Here is a 21,541-nt window from a genome sequence, read left to right as displayed (position 1 = left end):
TCGTTCACTTTACACCCCCCGATTTACACCCCAATGATTTACATCCCCCCGATTTACACCCCAATAATTTACATCCCCCCGATTTACACCCCAATGATTTACACCCCCCGATTTACACCCCAATGATTTACATCCCCCCGATTTACACCCCAATGATTTACATCCCCCCGATTTACACCCCAATAATTTACATCCCCCCGATTTACACCCCAATGATTTACATCCCCCCGATTTACACCCCAATAATTTACATCCCCCCGATTTACACCCCAATGATTTACACCCCCCGATTTACACCCCAATGATTTACATCCCCCCGATTTACACCCCAATGATTTACATCCCCCCGATTTACACCCCAATAATTTACATCCCCCCGATTTACACCCCAATGATTTACATCCCCCCGATTTACACCCCAATGATTTACACCCCAATAATTTACATCCCCCCGATTTACACCCCAATGATTTACATCCCCCCGATTTACACCCCAATGATTTACACCCCAATAATTTACATCCCCCCGATTTACACCCCAATGATTTACACCCCAATGATTTACATCCCCCCGATTTACACCCCAATAATTTACATCCCCCGATTTACACCCCAATGATTTACATCCCCCCGATTTACACCCCAATGATTTACATCCCCCCGATTTACACCCCAGTGATTTACACCCCCCCGATTTACACCCCAATGATTTACACCCCAATGATTTACATCCCCCCGATTTACACCCCAATGATTTACATCCCCCCGATTTACACCCCAATGATTTACACCCCCCCGATTTACACCCCAATGATTTACACCCCCCCGATTTACACCCCAATGATTTACACCCCAATGATTTACATCCCCCCGATTTACACCCCAATAATTTACATCCCCCCGATTTACACCCCAATGATTTACATCCCCCCGATTTACACCCCAATGATTTACACCCCCCCGATTTACACCCCAATGATTTACACCCCAATGATTTACATCCCCCCGATTTACACCCCAATGATTTACATCCCCCCGATTTACACCCCAATGATTTACACCCCCCCCCCGATTTACACCCCAATGATTTACACCCCCCCGATTTACACCCCAATGATTTACACCCCAATGATTTACATCCCCCCGATTTACACCCCAATGATTTACACCCCCCCGATTTACACCCCAATGATTTACACCCCCCCGATTTACACCCCAATGATTTACACCCCAATGATTTACATCCCCCCGATTTACACCCCAATGATTTACATCCCCCCGATTTACACCCCAATGATTTACACCCCCCCGATTTACACCCCAATGATTTACACCCCAATGATTTACATCCCCCCGATTTACACCCCAATGATTTACACCCCCCCGATTTACACCCCAATGATTTACATCCCCCCGATTTAAACCCCAATGATTTACACCCCAATGATTTACATCCCCCCGATTTAAACCCCAATGATTTACACCCCAATGATTTACATCCCCCCGATTTACACCCCAATGATTTACACCCCCCCGATTTACACCCCAATGATTTACACCCCCCCCCCCGATTTACACCCCAATGATTTACACCCCAATGATTTACACCCAATGATTTACATCCCCCCGATTTACACCCCAATGATTTACACCCCCCCGATTTACACCCCAATGATTTACACCCCCCCCCCGATTTACACCCCAATGATTTACACCCCAATGATTTACACCCAATGATTTACACCCACCGATTTACACCCCATTTTACACCCCAATGATTTACACCCACCGATTTACACCCCAATGATTTACAGCCACCGATTTACACCCCAATGATTTACACCCCAATGATTTACACTCACCGATTTACACCCCACCGATTTATTTACACCCACCGATTTACACCCCAATGATTTACACCCACCGATTTACACCCCAATGATTTACACCCACCGATTTACACCCCAATGATTTACACCCCAATGATTTACACCCACCGATTTACACCCCAATGATTTACACCCCACCGATTTACACCCCAATGATTTACACCCACCGATTTACACCCCAATGATTTACACCCCAATGATTTACACCCACCGATTTACACCCCAATGATTTACACCCCCCCGATTTACACCCCAATGATTTACACCCCCCCCCCGATTTACACCCCAATGATTTACACCCCAATGATTTACACCCCAATGATTTACACCCAATGATTTACACCCACCGATTTACACCCCATTTTACACCCCAATGATTTACACCCACCGATTTACACCCCAATGATTTACACCCACCGATTTACACCCCAATGATTTACACCCACCGATTTACACCCCAATGATTTACACCCCAATGATTTACACTCACCGATTTACACCCCAATGATTTACACCCCAATGATTTACACCCCACCGATTTATTTACACCCACCGATTTACACCCCAATGATTTACACCCACCGATTTACACCCCAATGATTTACACCCACCGATTTACACCCCAATGATTTACACCCCAATGATTTACACCCACCGATTTACACCCCAATGATTTACACCCCACCGATTTACACCCCAATGATTTACACCCACCGATTTACACCCCAATGATTTACACCCCCCCGATTTACACCCCAATGATTTAGACCCTAATGATTTACACCCCCCGATTTACACCCCTCCGATTTACACCCCAATGATTTACACCCCCCCCGATTTACACCCCAATGATTTACACCCCCCCCCGATTTACACCCCAATGATTTAGACCCTAATGATTTACACCCCCCGATTTACACCCCAATGATTTACACCCCCTCCGATTTACACCCCAATGATTTACACCCCCCCGATTTACACCCCAATGATTTAGACCCTAATGATTTACACCCCCCGATTTACACCCCAATGATTTACACCCCCCCCGATTTACACCCCAATGATTTACCCCCCCGATTTACACCCCAATGATTTACACCCCTCCAGATTTAGATCCCAATGATTTACACCCCAATGATTTACCCCCCCGATTTACACCCCCCGATTTACACCCTTAATGATTTACACCCCAATGATTTACACCCCCCGATTTACACCCCCCGATTTACACCCCAATGATTTACACCCCCCGATTTACACCCTCAATGATTTACACCCCAATGATTTACACCCCCCGATTTACACCCCAATGATTTACACCCCCCGATTTACACCCTTAATGATTTACACTCCAATGATTTACACCCCCCGATTTACACCCTTAATGATTTACACTCCAATGATTTACACCCCCCGATTTACACCCCCCGATTTACACCCTTAATGATTTACACTCCAATGATTTACACCCCCCGATTTACACCCCAATGATTTACACCCCCCGATTTACACCCTTAATGATTTACACCCCCCGATTTACACCCTCAATGATTTACACCCCAATGATTTACACCCACCGATTTACACCCCAATGATTTACACCCCAATGATTTACACTCACCGATTTACACCCCAATGATTTACACCCCAATGATTTACACCCCACCGATTTATTTACACCCACCGATTTACACCCCAATGATTTACACCCACCGATTTACACCCCAATGATTTACACCCACCGATTTACACCCCAATGATTTACACCCCAATGATTTACACCCACCGATTTACACCCCAATGATTTACACCCCACCGATTTACACCCCAATGATTTACACCCACCGATTTACACCCCAATGATTTACACCCCCCCGATTTACACCCCAATGATTTAGACCCTAATGATTTACACCCCCCGATTTACACCCCTCCGATTTACACCCCAATGATTTACACCCCCCCCGATTTACACCCCAATGATTTACACACCCCCCCGATTTACACCCCAATGATTTAGACCCTAATGATTTACACCCCCCGATTTACACCCCAATGATTTACACCCCCTCCGATTTACACCCCAATGATTTACACCCCCCCGATTTACACCCCAATGATTTAGACCCTAATGATTTACACCCCCCGATTTACACCCCAATGATTTACACCCCCCCCGATTTACACCCCAATGATTTACCCCCCCGATTTACACCCCAATGATTTATACCCCTCCAGATTTAGATCCCAATGATTTACACCCCAATGATTTACCCCCCCGATTTACACCCCCCGATTTACACCCTTAATGATTTACACCCCCCGATTTACACCCCAATGATTTACACCCCAATGATTTACACCCCAATGATTTACACCCCCCGATTTACACCCCCCGATTTACACCCCAATGATTTACACCCCCCGATTTACACCCTCAATGATTTACACCCCCCGATTTACACCCCAATGATTTACACCCCCCGATTTACACCCTTAATGATTTACACTCCAATGATTTACACCCCCCGATTTACACCCTTAATGATTTACACTCCAATGATTTACACCCCCCGATTTACACCCCAATGATTTACACCCCCCGATTTACACCCTTAATGATTTACACTCCAATGATTTACACCCCCCGATTTACACCCCAATGATTTACACCCCCCGATTTACACCCTTAATGATTTACACCCCCCGATTTACACCCTCAATGATTTACACCCCAATGATTTACACCCCCCGATTTACACCCTTAATGATTTACACCCCCCGATTTACACCCTTAATGGTTTACACCCCCCGATTTACACCCTCAATGATTTACACCCCAATGATTTACACCCCCCGATTTACACCCCAACGATTTACACTCCCGATTTACACCCCAATGATTTACACCCTTAATGATTTACACCCCAATGATTTACACCCCCCGATTTACACCCTACACCCCAATGATTTACACTCCCGATTTACACCCCAATGATTTACACCTCCCGATTTACTTCCTCAATGATTTACACCCCAATGATTTACACCCCCCGATTTTCACCCCAATGATTTACACTCCCGATTTACACCCCAATGATTTACACCCCCCGATTTACATCCTCAATGATTTACACCCCAATGATTTACACTCCCGATTTACACCCCAATGATTTACACTCCCGATTTACACCCCAATGATTTACACCCCCCGATTTACATCCTCAATGATTTACACCCCAATGATTTACACCCCCCGATTTACACCCTCAATGATTTACACCCCAATAATTTACACCGCCCGATTTACACCCCAATGATTTCCCCCCCCCCGATTTAAACCCCAATAATTTACACCCCAATGATTTCCACACCAATGATTTACACCCCACCCCCCCCCCGATTTACACCCCAATGATTTACACCCCGATGATTTACACCCCCGATTTACCCCCCCGATTTAAACCCCAATGATTTACACCCCGATGATTTACACCCCCAATTTACACCCCAATGATTTACATCCCCCCGATTTACACCCCAATGATTTACATCCCCCCGATTTACACCCCAATAATTTACATCCCCCCGATTTACACCCCAATGATTTACACCCCAATAATTTACATCCCCCCGATTTACACCCCAATAATTTACATCCCCCCGATTTACACCCCAATGATTTACACCCCAATGATTTACATCCCCCCGATTTACACCCCAATAATTTACACCCCAATAATTTACATCCCCCCGATTTACACCCCAATAATGTACACCCCAATGATTTACACCCCAATAATTTACATCCCCCCGATTTACACCCCAATGATTTATACCCCAATAATTTACATCCCCCCGATTTACACCCCAATAATTTACATCCCCCCGATTTACACCCCAATGATTTACACCCCAATAATTTACATCCCCCCGATTTACACCCCAATGATTTACAGCCCCCCGATTTACACCCCAATAATTTACATCCCCCCGATTTACATCCCCCCGATTTACACCCCAATGATTTACACCCCAATGATTTACACCCTCCGATTTACACCCCAATGATTTACACCCCAATGATTTACACCCCCCGATTTACACCCCAATGATTTACACCCCCCGATTTACACCCCAATGATTTACACCCTCCGATTTACACCCCAATGATTTACACCCCCCGATTTACACCCCAATGATTTACACCCTCCGATTTACACCCCAATGATTTACACCCCAATGATTTACACCCTCCGATTTACACCCCAATGATTTACACCCCCCGATTTACACCCCAATGATTTACACCCCAATGATTTACACCCTCCGATTTACACCCCAATGATTTACACCCCCCGATTTACACCCCAATGATTTGCACCCTCCGATTTACACCCCAATGATTTACACCCCCCGATTTACACCCCAATGATTTACACCCCAATGATTTACACCCCCCGATTTACACCCCAATGATTTACACCCTCCGATTTACACCCCAATGATTTACACCCCAATGATTTACACCCTCCGATTTACACCCCAATGATTTACAACCCAATGATTTACACCCCCCCGATTTACACCCCAATGATTTACACCCCCTCCGATTTACACCCCAATGATTTACACCCCAATGATTTACACCCCCCCCGATTTACACCCCAATGATTTACACCCCCCCGATTTACACCCCAATGATTTACACCCCCCCAGATTTAGACCCCAATGATTTACACCCCGATGATTTACACCCCCCCGATTTGCACCCCAATGATTTACACCCCCCCGATTTACACCCCAATGATTTACACCCCCCCGATTTACACCCCAATGATTTACACCCCCCCAGATTTAGACCCCAATGATTTACACCCCGATGATTTACACCCCCCCGATTTACACCCCAATGATTTACACCCCCCCAGATTTAGATCCCAATGATTTACACCCCAATGATTTACACCCCCCCGATTTGCACCCCAATGATTTACACCCCCCCGATTTACACCCCAATGATTTACACCCCCCCGATTTACACCCCAATGATTTACACCCCCCCAGATTTAGACCCCAATGATTTACACCCCGATGATTTACACCCCCCCAGATTTAGATCCCAATGATTTACACCCCCGATTTACACCCCCCCGATTTACACCCCAATGATTTACACCCCAATGATTTACAACCCAATGATTTACATCCCCCCGATTTACACCCCAATGATTTACACCCCAATGATTTACACCCCAATGATTTACATCCCCCCGATTTACACCCCAATGATTTACAACCCTCCCCCGATTTAAATCCCAATGATTTACACCCCAATGATTTACAGCTCCCGATTTAAATCCCAATGATTTACACCCCAATGATTTACACCCCAATGATTTACAACCCCCCCCCCCGATTTAAATCCCAATGATTTACACCCCAATGATTTACATCCCCCCGATTTACACCCCAATGATTTACACCCCCCTGTTTTACACCCCAATGATTTACACCTCCCGATTTACACCCCAATGATTTACATCCACCCGATTTACACCCCAATGATTTACACCCCAATGATTTACACCCCCCCGATTTACACCCCAATGATTTACACCCCAATGATTTACAGGCCCCCCGCTTTAAATCCCAATGATTTACACCCCAAATGATTTTACAGGCCCCCCGATTTACACCCCGATGATTTACACCCCAATGATTTACCCCCCCAATTTACACCCCAATGATTTACACCCCAATGATTTACAGGCCCCCCGATTTACACCCCAATGATTTACACCCCAATGATTTACAGGCCCCCCGATTTACACCCCAATGATTTACACCCCGATGATTTACACCCCAATGATTTACAGTCCCCCGATTTACACCCCAATGATTTACACCCCGATGATTTACACCCCAATGATGTACAGGCCCCCCGATTTACACCCCAATGATTTACACCCCAATGATTTACAGGCCCCCCGATTTACACCCCAATGATTTACACCCCGATGATTTACAGGCCCCCCGATTTACACCCCAATGATTTACACCCCGATGATTTACACCCCAATGATTTACACCCCGATGATTTACACCCCAATGATTTACACCCCCCCCGATTTAAATCCCAATGATTTACACCCCAATGATTTACACCCCAATGATTTCCCCCCCAATGATTTACCTCGCAATGATTTACACCCCCCTGTTTTACACCCCAATGATTTACACCCCAATGATTTACACCCCCCCCCCGATTTAAATCTCAATGATTTACACCCCAATGATTTACAGGCCCCCCGGTTTACACCCCAATGATTTACACCACAATGATTTACACCCCCCGATTTAAATCCCAATGATTTACACCCCCCTGTTTTACACCCCAATGATTTACACCCCAATGATTTACACCCCCCCCCCGATTTAAATCCCAATGATTTACACCCCAATGATTTACAGGCCCCCCCGGTTTACACCCCAATGATTTACACCCCAATGATTTACACCCCCCGATTTAAATCCCAATGATTTACACCCCAATGATTTACACCCCAATGATTTATACCCCAATGATTTCCCCCCCAATGATTTACCTCGCAATGATTTACACCCCCCTGTTTTACACCCCAATGATTTACACCCCAATGATTTACACCCCCCCCCGATTTAAATCCCAATGATTTACACCCCGATGATTTACACCCCAATGATTTATACCCCAATGATTTCCCCCCCAATGATTTACACCCCAATGATTTACACCCCCCCCGATTTAAATCCCAATGATTTACACCCCCCGATTTACACCCCAATGATTTACATCCCCCCGATTTACACCCCAATGATTTACACTCCCCCGATTTACACCCCAATGATTTACACCCCACTGATTTACATCCCCCCGATTTACACCCCAATGATTTACACCCCACTGATTTACATCCCCCCGATTTACACCCCAATGATTTACATCCCAATGATTTACACCCCAATGATTTCCACCCCAATGATTTATACCCCAATGATTAACCCCACCCCCCAATTTACACCCCAATGATTTACACCCCAATGATTTACACCCCCCCGATTTACAGCCTGTCTAATTTACAGCAGTATGTTTGTGCAGTCGGTTCGATGCTGACTATTCACCTGTAGGACCTGTGTTCTAACCTCACACAATGAAGCTATCACTGCTGGCTGTCAAGGTCCAATCTTTAACCACTTTTGACAGTCTGAACCCAGATCCCAATGGCCACTAATTTCAGTTGGAGCAGTCAAGACGTGGCTGGTGTGCAAAGTGGCCATTTAATAGACTCTGATTTAGTACTGAGATTATGCTGTCTGTTACAAAATCCTGTGTACATGGTTGGCATTTCATGATGCACTTGAAGGATCTCCTGTATCATTGCTCCTGGGCAGAGGGTAATATAATGCACAAGGTGCTAAGTGGGAGCTATCTGTAGGATGGCATATGCCCATTAGATCACAATCTGTATTGTTGTAAATATGTACATCCTGAGGTCAGTTGGAGCCCAATTGCTCTGAGGAACATCCTGAGGTTAATTTCCAAACATTCTCTGCTATCTTTCTTGGAAACGACTGCTTTTTGTTTGATTCTTTTATTCTGTTTTTTTTCACCGTGACTTTAGAAGTTTTTGTGAGTGACAGCGTTCCAAGCCTGATGTGTAACAAACACATCTCAAAATATTTATAACTAATACTCTGTAAGTCAGCGGGCACAGGGGTGATGGGTGAACGGGACTTGATAGGTTGCAGGCAGCAGAGCTTTGGATGAGCTCAGGTTTGCCGAGGTTGCGAGCTGGGAAGCCGGCCAGAAGAGCATTGAAATAGCCCGTGTGTTTAAGCTGCTGTAAACCCCGGCTTTGTGGACAGTGACGGTAATAACCGCTTTAAAGGTGGGCGGTTTAAGAAGTGAGGACTGTATATTGAGAGTAAGAAGATGCAGAATGTGAGAGAAGGAACCAGAAATAAAGAAGAGTGGGTGGGAAAGCAAACTGTGAGGAGGACACAAACAATCTGCAAAGGGATACAGACAGGCTAAGTGAGTGGGCAAACATTTGCCAGATGGAGTATAATGTGGGAAAATGTGAGGTTATCCATTTTGGCAGAAATAATAGAAAAGCAAATTATAATTTAAATGGAGAAAAATTGCAAAGTGCTGCAGTACAGAGGGACCTGGGGGTCCTTGTGCATGAAACATAAAAAGTTAGTATGCAGGTACAGCAAGTAATCAGGAAGGCAAATGGAATGTTGGCCTTTATTGCAAGGGGAATAGAGTATAAAAGCAGAGAATTCCTGCTACAACTGTACAGGGTATTGGTGAGGCCACACCTAGAGCACTGTCTACAGTTTTCAGAATCTCGTAACATCACATCCGTAAGTATGGTACCTCAGAATGATGATTTTTTTTTCTTAAGGTTGTGATGTCTTTAGTCTTGCATTGGAGGCTGTTCAGAGAAGGTGGAGATGAGGGGGTTGACTTATGAGGATAGGTTGAGTAGGTTAGGCCTATACACATTGGAGTTCAGAAGAATGAGAGGTGATCTTATCGAAACATGTAAGATAATGAGAGGGGCTCAACAAGGTGGATGCAGAGAGGATATTTCCACATAAGGGAAACTAAAACTAGGGGACATAGTCTCAGAATAGGGGGTCGCCCATTTAAAACTGAGATGAGGAGGAATTTCTTCTCTCAGAGGGTTGTAAATCTGTGGAATTCTCTGCCCCAGAAAGCTGTGGAGGCTGGGTCATTGAATATATTTAAGGCAGATAGACAGATTTTTGAGCGATAAGGGAATAAAGGGTTATGGGGAGCGGGCAGGGAAGTGGAGCTGAGTCCATGATCAGATCAGCCATGATATTAAATGGCGGAGCAGGCTCGAGGGGCCGAATGGCCTAATCCTGCTCCTATTTCTTATGTTCTTATGTTCTTAAGAGTGAGAATGAATCAGAAGAAACAGCAAAGGACAGAGAAAGGAATGATAAAAGAGAAAGTGATAGGGCACAAGTGACTCCTCTAAAGGTTCAGTTGCATTATGTGGTGTAGTACTGCGCCATACAGACTAGGTCCCAGTCTGGGAGCTAACCTCAACCACAGCAACAATTCAGATCGTATAGTCAGCTTGGGTTCCTGCCCCTAACGCTATCCTACTGGGATGTGTATAGTCAGGACAAGACTAGCCAAGGTCGAGATGCCTTTCATGGTCCAATAACCATTGTCTCAGTTCATACGTGAAGGATGGCCAGTTGGGTGCAGTAAATGCACCTCAGAAATGCTCAGTGCCTTGAACAGGGGAGAGTAAAGAGGGAGAAAATTGGCAGAAAGAGAGCACAGTCTTAAAGGGGGAAAATAGACCTGTGAAAAGGGACAGAGAAAAAGGGCAAATGATCTGGGGGGGAAAAGAGATAGAGAATAAAATACCTCACAGAAGAGTGAAACTCACAAATGAAGAAATAGTTAGAACATAAGAACATACGAAATAGGAGCAGGAGTAGGCCATTTGTCCTGCTCTGTCATTCAATATGATCATGGCTGATTTGATCTTGGCCTCAACACCATTTCTCTGCCCACTCCCCATAACCCTTGACTCCCTTATCGCTCAAAAATCTGTTTATCTCCACCTTAAGACCCAGCTTTCACAGCTCTCTGGTATCGATAATTCCAAAGATTCACAACCCTCTGAGAGAAGAAATTCCTTCTAATTTCTGCTTCAAATGTGCGACCCCTTATTCTGAAACTATGCCTCCTAGTTCTAGATTTCCCTATGGGAGGAAACATCCTCTCTGCATCTACCCTGTCAAGTTCCCTCAGAATCTTATACGTTTCAATAAGATCACCTCTCATTCTTCTAAACTCCAATGAGTATAGGCCCAAGCTTCTCAACCATAAGTCAACCCCTTCATCTCAGGAATCAATCTAGTGAACCTTCTCTGAACTGCCTCCAATGTAAGTACATCCTTCCTTAAATAAGGAGACCAAAATTGTACGCAGTACTCCAGGTGTGGTCTCACCAAGGCCCTGTATAGTTGTAGCAGGACTTCTCTGCTTTTATACTCCATCCCCCTTGCAATAAAGGCCAACATTCCATTTGCCTTCTTAATTACTTGCTGTACCTGCATACTAACATTTTGTGTTTCATGTACAAGGACCCTCAGATCCTGCTGTACCGCTGCATTTTGTAATCTCTCCCCATTTAAATAATATGTGACTCGATGTCTAATTTTTGTTTGATAAAGGAACTATAATACTTCATCCAAAACTCGACGGGTCAGACAAGATATTTTAAAAGTTCCAGAGTATTAAATACAAAGATTTTGAGATGCGTTTGTCACAAGTCAGGCCTCAATTTTTAAATTCTTGTCCTTGTTTTCAAATAGCCTCCATAGGCTCACCCCTCCCTATCTCTGTAACCTCCTCCAGCCCTACAACTCTCCGAGATATCTGCGCTCCACCAATTCTGGCCTCTTGAGCATCCCTGAGTTAAATCGTCCCACCATTGGCAACAGTGCTTGCAGCTGTGTAGACCCTAAACTCTGGAATTCCCTCTCTAAACCTCTCCGCCTCTCTATCCTCTTTTAAGACGTTGCTTAAAACCTACCTCTTTGACCAAGCTTTTGGTCACCTGTCCTAATATCTCCTTATGTGACTCGGTGGCTAATTCTTTCCTGATAAAGCTCCTGTGAAGCACCTTAGGACGTTTTACTATGTTTAAGGTGCTGTATAAATGCAAGTTGTTGTTTAGAGAAGTTCGCACCTGATTAAGATGCAGTTACCTATTATACTTCTTGGTTATTGAGCCAATGGGAATTATGCGGAATAGAAGCTCGGTGAAGCTGAGTGATCTCTGCGGACAGCATCAGTGTGGAAGTGAGGTGTTTGCCGTCCTTTATCGAGTCTTGTCAGAATAAAAATTGCGCGGAACACAATAACTATGGTGTACGTTATGTCTTTAATGCACTTATGAATGACTCCACGAGACAATGTGTTGTACTCAAACTGTAGTGACCTTGGTCCTTTATTCGTAACTCCAGAGTGAGGCACAAGCATGGTGAGCAGCCTTTTATACTGGGCCCTGCACACCTATGCAGGTGACCCTCAGGTCTCCCACCGCAGTGCCCTCTGATGACAGCCTCTGCCACAGGGGCAGGAAACCCCTGTCTCCACCAGTTGCACCCTCTAGTGGTGCCATCATAAAATATACACAGTGCAAACCTTATTGGTAGTACATCAGGTAACAAGTCTCCATCTTATGCAACCACACAGTGACTACTCAGAGAGTATATCTATAGTGTGCATATATAACAGTGTATATTGCTCTCAGAATTATAGAGCACTGAGTTCCATCAGCGCTTTCCATGTACCTAGTTAGTACTAGATAGTCCAGTTACAGTAAATGACGGGTGAAATTAATGGGCTTTAAACAGAACACTTTGAAGTTTAAACCATCCAACACGTACAGCGGACAAATCACATTAGCACCACCACGCCCACTATATGTATTGGAGATCATTCAGGAGATAGAAATATATTTGAGCTTTTCAAAGTACATTTGGAAGCTATGACCGGAGAATAGGCTGTATGGGTCAGATGGCCTTTTCTGGTCCTTGACTTTTCTCACATTCTAACATGCATCCATAGCTGCCAGACCAACAACAGTAGCCAATGCAGTGCCCACAACACCCAGCATCTGAAACCTCCAAAACATATGAACAGGATTCAAACTGTGTAAAACAAAAAATAGTTACCTTGCCAAATGATTGCTTGCTGGATATATTCACTCGGGAAGATCTGGTAGCATCCCCCCGTCAGAACTGAACATAAGGACTTTGATGCCTTCCATTTTGGGGCATTTAAGGGGCAGCTAGATGAGCACATGAGAAAGAAAGTAATAGATGCATATGTTTTTTTTAATTCGTTAATGGGATATGGGATTCACTGGCAAGACCAGCATTTATTGGCTATCCCTAATTGTCCCTTGAGAAGGTGGTGGTGACTTCCCCTGATTCTGACTGCAGGCGACCTACATTTATCTTTACTAACCTTTTTCTCTTTACATATCTATAGAAGCTTTGGCAGTCCGTTTCCGTTTTAATGTTCCCTGCAAGCTTCCTCTCGTACTCTATTTTCCCTGCCCTAATCAAACCCTTTGTCCTCCTCTGCTGAGTTCTAAATTTCTCCCAGTCCCCGGGTTCGCTGCTATTTCTGGCCAATTTGTATGCCACTTCCTTGGCTTTAATACTATCCCTGATTTCCCTTGATAGCCACGGTTGAGCCACCTTCCCTTTTTTATTTTTATGCCAGACAGGGATGTACAATTGTTGTAGTTCATCCACGCGGTCTCTAAATGTCTGCCATTGCCCATCCACTGTCAACTCTTTAAGTATCATTCGCCAATCTATCCTAGCCAATTCACGCCTCATACCTTCAAAGTTACCCTTCTTTAAGTTCTGGACCATGGTCTCTGAATTAACTGTTTCATTCTCTATCCTAATGTAGAATTCCACCATATTATGGTCACTCTTCCCCAAGGGGCCTCGCACAACGAGATTGCTAATTAATCCTCTCTCATTACACAACACCCAGTCTAAGATGGCCTCCCCCCTAGTTGGTTCCTCGACAAATTGATCTCGAAAACCATCCCTTGTGCACTCCAGGAAATCCTCCTCCACTGTATTGTTTCCAGTTTGGTTAGCCCAATCTATATTCATATTAAAGTCACACATGATAACTGCTGCACCTTTATTGCATGCACTCCTAATTTCCTGTTTGATGCCCTCCCCAACATCACTACTACTGTTTGGAGGTCTGTACACAACTCCCACTAGCGTTTTCTGCCCTTTGGTGTTCTGCAGCTCTACCCATATAGATTCCACATCATCCAAGCTAATGTCTTTTCTTCCAATTGCATTAATTTCCTCTTTAACCAGCAACGCCACCCCGCCTCCTTTTCCTTTCTGTCTATCCTTCCTAAATGTTGAATACCCTTGGAAGCCAGGTGTATCACTGTAACAATTTGATCCAATGTATGTGAGCTGGCTGGACCAGCTGAGGCTCATAAAGACAACTTCTAGAGCTTTCATTTCAAACTTGCCGCCTTCCGATCGACTTCCTTAGGGAACCTGGCCTTTTAAATGGAATTAACCCCACATCCTCACGTCCTCATGCAGGCAATACAGTTGGCATTTAAAATAAAATGTGTGCAACATCTCAAATTTCTTCCATTGAAAAGGGGGGAATAACCTTAAAATTAGAGCCAGGCCGTTCAGGGCTGATGTCGGGAAACAGTTCTTCACACAAGAGGCAGTGGAAATCTGGAACTCTCTCCTTCAAAAAGCTGTTGATGCTGGAGGTCAATTGAACATTTCAAAACTGAGATCGATAGGCTTTTGTTAGGCAGGGTATTAAGGATTATGGAACCAAGGCGGGTAAATGGAGTGAAGATACAGATCAGCCATAATCTCCTTCAATGGCGGAACAGACTCGAGGAGCTGAATGGCCTCCTCCTGTTCCTATGTTCCTGCCCCCATTAGTTTTTACTACCACTTCATTGAAACTATTGGAACTATTCTTTAGTATTGAACTTATCTTTGGTTTAATACCTTTCTTACAGAACATTCAAGCGATCCCAACGCAGCCAATTCAGATCGCCAAGCAGCAGTATATCCAAGGTAACTATGTGCAGTTAGTTTTCTTGTCTCTCTCGGGATGTAAGTGTTGCTGGGAAAGCCAGCATTTACTGCCCATCCCTAGTTGCCCTGAGAAGGATGTACTGGGCCTTCATCTTGAAGCACTGGGTATCAGTTTGATACAACGGAGTGGCTTTCTAGGCCAGATCAAAGGGCAGTTAAGAGTCAACAGTGCCTGGAACCACGTATAAGAAAGAGCTGCCAAATATCTTGGTTTGAAGACACCTGGCTGGTCAAAAAACATTCCAATTAACCTACATCATAAGAACATAAGAAATAGGAGCGGGAGGAAGCCATTCGGCCCCTCGAGCCTGCTCCGTCATTCAATGAGATCATGGCTGATCATGGACTGATGCTCTACAGGCAAGCGCTTTCAATAGTAGTTCCCTCCTTGGACAGTCTTCGCTAAGAAATGTGGTCACAGTGAAGTAATCCGACAAGGAGAAAGATGGCCATCATCAGCCATGATCTTCCATCAAGGGGCCAAATGGCCTATTCCTACTCCTATTTCTTATGTTCTTATAATAAAGGGTTTGAAATTCCACCTCCTGTTTATATGGAATTCTTGCAAGTACTAAGAAGGCTAAGGGAAGATTTGACAGAGGTGTTTATAATCATTAAGGGTTTAGATAGAGTAAATAAAGAGAAACTCCAATGGCTGAAGGCTTGATGATGAGAGGGCACAGATTTAAGGTGATTGGCAAAAGAACCCGAGGTGACTTGAGGAAAAACGTTTTGATGTAACGAGTGGTTAGGATTTGGAATGCACTGCCTGATGTAGGGGGTGGTGTGTGGGGTCAGGTTCACCTCTGACCTTCTGTGCGGTTTGAATCACTCCCACTCCCTGGGTTCTAGACTTTGGATTTATTTGGAGGATGTAACGAAGTGCAAGAGATAACTGGTTTGGTGCAAAGAACTTCGATTTTATTAAGGACAAGAAAATATAATATCAAACTTGTAATCATTCAAATAAAGAGCACTATATCACACATTCAAAGGGGTTACAGAAATAATACACCTCCCACCTCCCAATGCCTAACTCTGACTATGTTAAACTCCAGGGCAAACAGGGACTATGCTCACCAATCCTTTATTGTCAGTTGGTGGTGGTTCGCGATTTTGGGGTTCGCTGGACCCTGTAGGTTCTGCTTGTCGTACCCCGAATGTCATAGAGGACTTCTGACTGGGTGGTGTTCACTGATGCGGTAGGGTGCGTATTGGACTTATGGGGTGAGTACCCACTTTCTTTCGTTAGCAATAGGTTTCAAAGCCTCTTTAGATCATGCTTCACCTGTTGGTAGTCAGGACTGTAGAGTGGAAACTTTCAAATCTTCGGTTTCTTCTTTGAGGAGTTTTGTTGCGGAGTTGGTCGATCGCGGTGTTTTCGATGGTACCACGTTGGCTGTGGTCGGTTGCTGCCACGATGGTGATATCCGGAGTTACTGGGGCTGCTTTCTCTGCCATGGTGATGTTCTTCCTCCTTCTCCGATAGCAGGGCAGTGCAGCCCCGGGAGTGTCGTCGAGGCTGGAGAGGCTGGTTAAAACTGCTGTGGTGGTCTCTCTCCTTTCTCCCTCTGATGCATTGCCATACATTCATTAAAACAGGGCCCCAGTAATACCTTGGGAACTGTTCTAATCTTCGCGCCAAATCAGCCCTGAGTCTTTGTTGAATTTTTGGCGGGCTTGATATCTCTTTGTCATAATTTGGCGGGCCCATTAATGTTAACCTGTCTTGGATGTGTCGATCTTTTAAATTTGTTTCTTGATGGGGAAAAATTAGCTTTGCTATTTGTAATGTCTGCCTAGGCCTGGGTTCTCCATGTGGGCTGGATGTGCCATTGTCATTATGTATATGCTGGAATGGGTTTCCTGCTCAGGGCGATGGCTGGCTATCTCTGGGTTGATTGTTGCTATGTTAATGTCTCTCGGGGAGAAGGGTTGTTTTCGAGTTTATACAATTCCCCAGGCAATTTGTTTTAGCTTCAATACCCCAGACTGTTTCAATATTCAAAACTGAAGGTAGTTATCCTTTAGTTTTTAGCCCTTCCCACATGGACCCAATGTGCCTTGTAAAATCCCAATTTCGATTAAAACGCGTAGTTTCTTCCAGGTGCACTTTAGGAACTTTCTGGCTGATAGTTCCAAATTAAATTTCCTTTCCAATGAGTCCAAACACTGGGGGGGGGGGGTTTCCCATGAATTTTGCAACCTTACACTGATTTACAACCCCCGATTGGACGGTGGATACAGATTCAATAGTAGCCTTCAAAGGGAATTAGATAAATACTTGAAGGAGAAAAAATTGCAGGGATATGGGGTAAGAGCGGGGGCAGTGGGACTAACTGGATTGCTCTTTGATAGAGCTGGCACAGACTCAATAGGCCGCATGGCTTCCATCTGCTGTATGATTTTGTGCTATTTTGACAAAGTCATTCACTCATCGAAAATGGACAGGTTAGTGGTTATTCTGGTGTGCATGAGCCTGTGTGCCAACTTTAGCACTCAGCAAAATTTCAATCTCAGTCAGCAAATGCATCGAGAAACTGTTTAAAGCTGAGCAGTTTTATAGGAACATAGGAGCAGGAGCAGGCCATTCAGCCCCTCGAGCCTGTTCCACCATTCAGTGAGATCATGACTGATCTGCGGCCTAACTCCATATAAACAGGAGGTGGAATTTCAAACCCTTTGGCTCATATCCCTTAATACCTTTGGTTAACAGAAAGCTGTCAATCTCAGATTTAAAATTAACAATTGATCCAGCATCGATTGCTTAAAACTGAATGTGCCCACTGCACAAAGTGACACAGCTCAAAGAACCAGGCAAGTGAACTATCGGAATTTCTCACCTTTAGAAAGGGCAACGTTTGCCTTTCAACATCTGTCGGTACACCCTCAGCAGCTTTAAATATGAATGAGAATTATAGATTCATTTTAATATTGAAGATCCCTTTGCATTATCGGAGCTAAAAAGAGGTTTAAATCACTGATGCTACTGTGTTAGTTGGAATCTCAGAGTAGAATTTTCAAGTCGTCTGAGAATAAAATTCTGCAATGTGTCCAAATACTTATAGTTAACCTAATCGAATTGCAAAGACCAGGCGGGCTTTCATCTTTAATACCAGGAGGAGGATGGTATGTAGAGCTGCAATATAACTCACTTTTTAAAACTGTAATTGATTACAAACTTGATTTATTATCAAGCTAAACCAGATTATCATCTGAGCGATGTAATTACTGCGTGAGTTACAGACCCTTTTACACACTTATCTCACCCGCACAGCAATGATCATTGGATATTAAGGGAATCAAGGGATATGGTGATATTGCAGCCGAGTGGAGTTGAGGTCAAAGATCAGCCATGATCTCATTGAATGGTGGAGCAGGCTCGAGGGGCCGAATGGCCTACTCCTGCTCCTGTTTGTTATGTTTCTTACAGAAAATGCTGGAAATCTCAGCAGGTCAGGTAGCATCTGTGGAGAGGAAGCAGAGTTAACGTTTCGGCTCGATGACTTCCTTTCCACAGATGCTGCCTGACCTGCTGAGATTTCCAGCATTTTTTGTTTTTATTCCAGATTCGAGCATCCGGAGTATTTTGCTTTTTGTTATGTTGCTTATGTTCTTATGATCATATCCTTCCCCCTCCATGCCTGCCCGCTCACCAACACTGTTCCTCACACCAATCATCCGTCAGTGGCGACGTAGTGCACTGCTTCACTAAAGCCAAGAAGGACCAATTGTCCAAGCCTGTATACCAGAGCTGCCAATACTACTGCAGCCTGACGCGATTAGGCCGTAAGATGCAGGACTCAAGGGAGGGGGGTGGGGGTAGTTTATGGAAACCTGATCTGTCCGGCAGGGAACTGATGCGATCGGCTACCCGTTTTAAACCCCACCAAATTTTACTTAAAATTGGCATCATTATTTTACATCCCTCAAGACTCTGGACTGTTAATAGCAATGACAGAGAGAGAGAGAGACAGAAGGGGGAACCTGAATTGCCAGGTGGTCACCTGGGAATCTCCGCATGCCCGAGTTCTAGACTCACCAGCCAGGGGAAACAACCTCTCAGCATCTAGACCCTGTCAATCCCCCTCAGAATCTTGTATGTTTCAATGAGATCACCTCTCATTCTCCTAAACTCCAGAGTAAAGGTCTTTCTTACTGATCAGTGAAGTCATTGAATACAGGAAGCTACATCGTAAAAGAAAGAAAGACTTTTATTTATATAGCACCTTTCACAACGTCCCAAAATGCTTTACAGCCAATGAAGTACTTTTGAAGTGTAATCACTGTTGTAATGTCGGAAACGCAGCGATGTGATAATGGCCAGATAATCTGTTTTAATGATGTGGTTGAGGTATAAATATTGGCCAGGACACGGGGATAACTACCCTGCTCTTCTTCAAAATAGTGCCATGGGATCTTTTGCATCCACCTGAGAGAGCAGACGGGGCTTCGGTTTAACATCTCATCTGAAAGACGGCACCTCCGACAGTGCAGCACTCCCTCAGTACAGCACTGGGAATGTCAGCCTGGATGCTCAAGGCTCTGGAGCGGGACTTGAACCCACAACCTCTGACTCAGAGGCGAGTGTGCGACCCACTGAGGCATGGCTCATCATAAAGAAAGTGAATCTAAAGTGTACCACATAGCTTAAACTGGAGTGAGATAGGTTTTAGTTTTGTATGCAGTATAAAATATAACAATGATGACTCTGCTTAACAATGTGCCACTTCAGAATCTCTCCTGGCACTATCAGGGAGTAGCAAAGTGAATCAAGTGAGACAGAGGGAAGTGATCAGTGTCCCTGTGTTCTGTTTGTTTGTAGGAAGGGAGCCTGAGATGGTGACGATCTCGCCACGGAGCATGTTTGTTTCAGCAGATGGGTGGACATTTTTGGCAGCGGGTAAGCAGATAAGTGCCAGAATGGAAGGACCCAAGTCAGACCAGCCTCTATCCCACTCTGCACCAAAAAGTACATTTGCTTCATGTTTTATGGTACCAATACACAGAGTCTGGAAGCAAATCATTTTCTTATATTTTATATATCCATCCAAGAGGCTGATTTTGTCCTGGTACGCAGGCAATACAAATAAAGTTCCCATCCCACTGCCGGATGCCTCATTCCTTCATGAATTATCGCTCACACATTGGTAAATAATTAGTGTCACTGTCCAAGTCCTCTGGTACCTGGGCTTGGGTTTAAATCTACCCCAGATTGGGGTGTAATCCTCTACTGTGATCCACAATGCCCTGATATGAAGTAACTTTGGACTGTCCAGAACCAGGGGTCACAGTCTAAGGATAAGGGGTAAGCCATTTAGGACCGAGATGAGGAGAAACTTCTTCACCCAGAGAGTGGTGAACTTGTGGAATTCTCTACCACAGAAAGTTGTTGAGGCCAATTCACTAAATATATTCAAAAAGGAGTCAGATGTAGTCCTTACTATTCGGGGGATCAAGGGGTATGGCGAGAAAGCAGGAATGGGGTACTGAAGTTGCATATTCAGCCATGAACTCATTGAATGGCGGTGCAGGCTCGAAGGGCCGAATGGCCTACTCCTGCACCTATTTTCTATGTTTCTATGTTTCTATGTCTCACCTTAAAGACATGTTCACTGACATCACCAGTTCTACCTCCCATCACCTCCCTCACCTCCTCCACTGCCTCTGTGTTCAGTCCTGGATGAGCTGCAGTTTCCTGCAACTAAGTATTGAAAAGGCAGAATCCATTGTCTTTGGTCCCCACCACAAACTCTGTTCCCTAACCACCGAATCCATCCCTCCCCCTGGTCACTATCTGAGGCTGAACCAGACTGCTTGCAGCCTCGGTGTCCTATTTGACCCTGAGCTGAACTTCTGATCCAACATCCTGTCCATTACCAAGATCGCCTGTCTCTGCCCCTGCCTCAGCTATTCTGCTGCCGGAT

At 44.6% G+C, this 21,541-nt stretch overlaps 1 protein-coding gene across 1 annotated transcript in view; it reads left to right on the top strand.

Moving 5' to 3' along the window:
• poln (polymerase (DNA directed) nu) overlaps positions 1-21,541 on the top strand; it is a 520,953-nt gene that overhangs the window by 314,156 nt on the left and 185,256 nt on the right. Inside the window, exons 15-16 of the mRNA XM_070877627.1 lie at positions 15,536-15,593; positions 20,440-20,517. Of these exons, the coding sequence (XP_070733728.1) occupies positions 15,536-15,593; positions 20,440-20,517 (136 nt within the window). The remainder of the gene's footprint in view (positions 1-15,535; positions 15,594-20,439; positions 20,518-21,541) is intronic.

This window comes from Pristiophorus japonicus, chromosome 1 (genome assembly GCF_044704955.1).
Source record: "Pristiophorus japonicus isolate sPriJap1 chromosome 1, sPriJap1.hap1, whole genome shotgun sequence".
Lineage (NCBI taxonomy): Eukaryota > Metazoa > Chordata > Chondrichthyes > Pristiophoridae > Pristiophorus > Pristiophorus japonicus.
The sequence above is the reverse complement of the archived record's forward strand: the minus strand, read 5'-3'. Positions and strand labels throughout refer to the sequence as shown.